Source organism: Protopterus annectens, chromosome 1.part2 (assembly GCF_019279795.1).
Source record: "Protopterus annectens isolate FY-2018-M chromosome 1.part2, PAN1.0, whole genome shotgun sequence".
Lineage (NCBI taxonomy): Eukaryota > Metazoa > Chordata > Ceratodontiformes > Protopteridae > Protopterus > Protopterus annectens.
The window spans coordinates 690,472,776-690,478,775 of NC_056727.1; the positions used below are offsets into that span (position 1 = coordinate 690,472,776).

At 39.1% G+C, this 6,000-nt stretch overlaps 1 protein-coding gene across 8 annotated transcripts in view; it reads left to right on the forward strand.

Annotated features, from left to right (window-relative positions):
* BIRC6 (baculoviral IAP repeat containing 6) overlaps positions 1 to 6,000 on the forward strand; it is a 4,524,268-nt gene that overhangs the window by 1,246,354 nt on the left and 3,271,914 nt on the right. For all 8 annotated transcript variants that reach the window (XM_044058419.1, XM_044058463.1, XM_044058448.1 and 5 more), the window contains exon 17: positions 2,370 to 2,503. In XM_044058419.1, coding sequence (XP_043914354.1) covers positions 2,370 to 2,503 — 134 coding nt within the window. The remainder of the gene's footprint in view (positions 1 to 2,369; positions 2,504 to 6,000) is intronic.

The window sequence follows — 6,000 nt, forward strand, 5'->3', positions numbered from 1 at the left end:
TCCCCGAAACTACTTTTATCAGTGGTGGAGTTAGCCTTTTTCTCCACTGTTGTGCAACCTCTGAGCTGATATAAATAAAATTTGGGGATATACCCCCTACATAGGTGGGGTGCAGAGAGAATTGATCCTGCAAAAACATTTCTAATATTCTTCAGTGTTTGTTTCGGCAATTTTTTCAATCTTTTTGTGTTTGCTGAAACTACCTGTGGTGAGTCGACATGAATCTTGAATCACCCCCTTTCTAACCATCTTCAAGTCCAGCAATTTTTGAAAGTGGTTTTACTGTTCTGCCCACCTAGGAAGCAGGTGTTTCTCTCATGGGATCATAACTCTGTGTTTGAAAAGCTTAACGCTTTTCATTTTGAAACAGCTCATCAGGCTGAATTAAGTTTCTTAACATGAAAAACTGTTTTACTTATTGATCTGACTACAGCTAGGAGAGTGTCTGAGTTAGAAGCACTTATAGTGTCAACCCTGTCTCATTTTCCACAAGAACATGTTTTTTTTTTGCGAACGAGTCCTTCTTTTATGCCCAAAATGGTCTCATAGTTTGCCTTGTGAAAGTCTGCTGATCTCCATCATTTTTCCTAATCCCAAGAACAAGGGAGAAAAAATGTTCATGCTCTGGATGTCTACAGGCAACTCCAGTACTACATAGACAAAACTCAGTCATTCTGGATAGCTAACCATATTCTGGAAAGGGGTGGATTGCATATGTTTTCTAGAGGCAGCAACATAGTTCTCTGTACATACTTTTGCAAAGCAATACAAATGAGATTCATTTTCCAGTTCTACAACAAACTTTTCTCTGCTCATTCTCTGGGTGCTTCTGGATTTTAATTAATTTCCTTCTCTCTTCTTAGTTTGAGCTATGGTAATCTATACAAGTAGCTTAGGCTACTACATCAGTGATCTAATGTTGAACATAGTACAGTTGTGTAAGTAAGCTTACCATAAGTGTATGTTCTAATAGATCATTTTACAGTAGTCATTTTCTCCCTCCATCTCCATTTTGCTATTTTTAAATATTGTCAGAGTGTGGCTATATTTGCCCTTGTATATATTGTTCTGATTACGTTTCCTAGCATTTTTCCTTTCAAGGCTGTTGCCTCCCTTTTTGGGGCAAGAAAGCTCTAAAGTTTTTAGCTGTCATTTTACAGGAGCTTCTCTTAAGCAGCTGACAGTTAACGCACATGGAGTGTGTCCCTAAGCTTTTGACAAACTGGTTGGTGGCAGGGGGTAGAAACAAAAAGGATTGGGGTAATGTAACAGCGATTTATTTGAACATGTACTGTTATAGTAAATTTACTTAAGTGTACTGCACTAAACATTAATCAGTGAACTGTGTGTTGTGGAAAATGAACCATAACTCATTCAAAAATAGAAGACTGAGGAGCTGAAGGCTATTCCTGATTTGTCTTTGAATAGAAGACTCCCAGCCATTCTCCTTTAGAGAAGCACTGATGAACGTGTCACAGAAGACACTGGTACAGGGAACAAAGCAAGTTCCATTTACTGGCGTATTAACCTACACAGTGGTGTTCATTGATAAACTTGTTAAAACTGCCATCAGAACTTTCTATAAGTGTCATCTGTGGGGCAGTCCTTTTTGAAGATATAGAAATCATCCTTGGTTCTTTTGAGGCTTTGTAGGGCTAAGACCATTGGTCATTTCCTCTCCCATCAGCTCCTACTAGCCACCTATCATCCACTGATGATGCTTGATGGGGAGAGTAAGCAAAGTCAGTAATGACAACTTACTTTGTTTTCATTAGCTTAATGTTTTTGTTTAAATGGTGCATTTTCTGGTATATTCTCCTATCCTGACCTTTGAAATTTGCATAAGCCATATGAAGAGAATCAAAGGAAGATGTTGGAATTGCCTTTGATACTGCCTTGAAGCTTACATCATCACATTCATAAATCCCATATGGGTTATGAAGGAGGGTAGTCTTTGCATGTATTGGCAAAAACTCTAGAGTGCCTTAGCTTGCTGCAGGAGTAGTCCTAGAAGATCCATATTTACAATGAGTAGTTCATGTAAGCTTACAGTACAAGGTACCCAGTTGCACAGTGTTTCGATATATCATAAATCCAAACCCAGTTACCTTAATGCATGGGATTTAGTAACCAGTGTGAGGTTGGTTTTAAATATGTGAAATTGTTTATACTTTAGCTGTAGAACTAAGTTACAGAATACACAACTGTCTGTTCAAATGATTTTAAATAAGTGTCTTTTTTGAAAATATTTGTAACCAGTGGTAGGATACTTGTGTGGTGATGGTAGTGTTCCATTTAAACAGGGTTTTTCACCACAGTGAAGGAAGCCAGTGAAATGGTGAAGCTTTTAATTTCTGTATTTGATATAGGAGAAGTTAACCACTTCTAAAACTGAGTCCAGCAGCTCATCAAGAAAGCCAGATAATCTCAGAGGCTGTGACTTGCTGCAGGAAGTTTCTGTAACTATTCGAAGATTTAAGAAGACCTGCATTTCTAAAGAAAGGTTAGTATGCATTAAACTAGATGTAGACCATTTTTTTCTGAGTCTGTGTTTAATCTCTTATAGTATTACAATTTTTTTCAAACATCTTTATTAAATTACATTTTAAATAATGACATAAAAAGTACACATATTAACTAAAAAGAAAATAAAACTGAAATGTTTCCATTGTTGTCATGCAATATCCATATGCGTTTTCTTTTAACAATTTTCACTCACATATATTACATAAATTACTCAATTCCTGTCTACCCTTAAGCCTCACTCCTCATAATCAGCATTAATCTGTATGCATTGCTTCCACAAATTCAGTTTATTTCTGTGTAATATGCTCCTTCCCTTTTCTAAAGATTCCACCTCCTGATTTCAGTCGGTTTGTCCAGGCACTGGAAGTCATTGGACTGGTCACCGTGATGCCTATTCTACCTGGCAATAATGTCCTCACTAACTCAAGCTCTTCCCCTAGCCCATAATCCCCTGCACTGCAGGGAGATTTCCTGATCTTGTTGCCACTATTGAAGTCGCAGCTTGAGCCGTTAGAGGGCAAATTTATTCTTTACAGTTCAGATAAGTAGCTTTATTTAGGGTAATTTTTTTTTACAAACCATTGCATTTAAATAGTACTGGGATAGTGTTTGAGCTTCTGTAGTGCTTTTCTGACTTTGCTTATTTTTTTCTACCTCGTCTTTCTTCATACTTACCCCAACCATTGGATCATAAGAGGTTATTAGGCTAATGGTCTTAGAGCCTTTTTCAGCATAGCCATTCATGGCCCCAGATTTCCCAATTATCAATGCAAATGGGCTAGAATGACTTTGGTATTTGCCTGTGACTTAGGGCATCTACAAACAGCTCCTGTCCATAAGTTATACAGGTGACAAGCCAGGGGTGAATTTGCAGTTTTCCGTTCACTGGTCCGAGTTGCGTTTGAATAGGCTTAGGGAAGAGCTCTGTATCATGTGAATGAGGCATCTGTTCCAGAGAATGGGTAATATCTGAGAGACATACCTGTCCCTCCCACATACTGTGTCGCAGATAGGTTTATATCCTTGGATTGAGTAATTCTACTGCTGTTTGTTTTGCAAATGTGTAGCAGACCCATCAGGGCTAGATCTGGAGAATGGCTTGTAGGTTAAGGCATAGATCATCCCTCTGTAGCCTGCAGAAGACTGAGTATAGGGACAGAGAGCTTTGAGGTGGTCCTCATAGGAAATATTATTTGCACCCTGTATTCTTTTGGTGAGGAACCACTTCAGATGTTGCAAATGCCTGGTCAGGTACTTGACAAAGGGTGAAGGGATGGATATTAATCTTTTATTAACCTGTTTTTTCCTGTTTGTCAGCTTAGCAACCTTTAGTCAGCAAGGTGTCTCTGCTACAATCTTGCTAGGTGTGTTTCTCAGCAAGTAGAGCATATTCCCTTCTCCTGGTCAGATTAATGACTGCTTTCATGTTGGTGCTGAATGCTTTAACAGTGTTGTGAAAAGTTTTTGGTAGTTCTCTGCTTGTTTAGACAAAGGAATCCTAAGCAAGGATTCAAAAAGTGTAAAAAGTTTAGCCACAAGATCCTGATAATCTGTGTCTTGTGTGCATGGGGTAACTCATTTGGACAGTTTCATTGCAATTTGCAGAAACTTCAGTTCTCATACTGTCTCAAGTAGGAGAAACAAACTGGTATTAAAAGAACTATTCTGCACTGAAGTAGTGACCCTACCCCTCAAGGCAGTTTGGCCAGACGACCAAAGAAAGGAGGACAGAAGAATTGTTTATCTTGGTGCTAGAGAAACTGACTCCATGTAAAGTGCCCAGAATTGCTTGTCCTTCTCCCAGTGTAGGGTTTTCAGTGACTGATTGGTGCCAAGGAGGACAAGTGGTTTCTCTTTTGACCAAGAACTCTCTGTACTCATGCTGTTGAGGCTGGTTTCTTTTTTTTTTTTTTTTTTTTTCTTTTTTTATTACTTCAGGTCCCTCAAAAGCAGTAGCGTAGCTAGGATGGGCTGAAGGGGACAACCACCCTGGGTGCAAAATGCTAGGGGGGCGTGATTGATAGATCCCAGTTGGTCTTCAGTGCATCACTAGCAATCAGAATGAATGTGCCAGTATTGCATTTGTAGTCAGAACTAAAGCACTTAATGTTCCATGTGTGGCATAAGCTCTAGCAACTGCTTGCTACAGTTTAATTAGGTACATTGCCATCTTGGCCCCCAACAGTCCATGCAGTGGGTTGAGAAGCTCCTTCTACTATCCTTATAGTTTTTCCTCCTCCAGACCATGTTCTGGCATGTGTAGCGATGGAATTTGTGCTGATACCTTCACATCTTTATAGCACAGACAAATGTTTTTCTTTATCTGTACCTATGCCCTAGGGACCAATTATGTTCATGTCTGGAGTTACTAGGTTCCAGGAGTTTGGCACCAAACTCTGTCTGCATCAGTATCAGCACCAGTGATGGTGCTAGTGTTGATGTTGGGTTGATCGGCCCCTTGGCACCAGAGATCGCCATTTTCACTAAGGCACCCGAGTCTTCAACTCTGGCTTCTGAAGTCTGGGTTGTTTTATCGGTATTAACTGTTGATATCGTCTCAAGCCCCTGTTGCTAAGGTGGATCTGAGTCAGACTCTTGAAACATGATGCACAGCATCTATGAATTCTTCCCAGACACGCCACCAAAGTTGTGGCTTTCAACCAGCCATCATGTGCTTGGTCCCTCAGGACAGGAAAACATGTAGATTTAGACTTTTGTCATCTGGTGTAGCCTCTTCCCAGGAAAGTTTGGACGACTTTCCTCCCAGCTCCCTCCAGAAAGACGGCATTTAAGAAGAAACATGAAATGATGGGTTCGGATCCGACTCTAGTATTACTAAAGCTCTTGGTAACCAAAAAGCTATCGAGCTTCTGCCTTGCGTATAATGCAGCAATGCTAAGTTACCCAAGATCTCATTTGCCGCTATTCTTGAAAGACGTGGTTGGCCTAGCTCTTGAGTTTTCACAGATAAGTGTTTATATTTTAAAATCTTTTTCTTTTTTTTTCTCATCCCTTACCCTCATACGAAATTGTATTTCTTCTGTTCTATCCGGTAGCTTTTCTTTCACTTTATCATACAGTATTTGTACTTCTTGAATTACTATCATTTGTAAGTTTTTCCTTCTACCTTTCTACACTTATGTAGCCTTTTATTACTACTGATGTTAGTTTTCTTTCCAAAAAAAAAAAAAAAAAAAAACAAACTGTTTTTACTTAACTTTTCATTTTTATAGTTGCTAGTTTAATGGTGGAAAAAAGCTCCGCTGGGGTTTGAAAAGAGTGTCAAGTGCGGGCACAAGCTACCGATGTCAGATGCCTATGCTGTGCGTTTTTTGCCTTGGCCATTACATCTGCAAAAGGATTGTTCGATCTACCATAGTTTCAATCCTAGGGCATTAGTAGAAAGAAAAAATAAACTTACATTAAAATTTTTTTAAAATTTTAAAAAATTAAAAAAAGTTTCCCCTTGTTTTG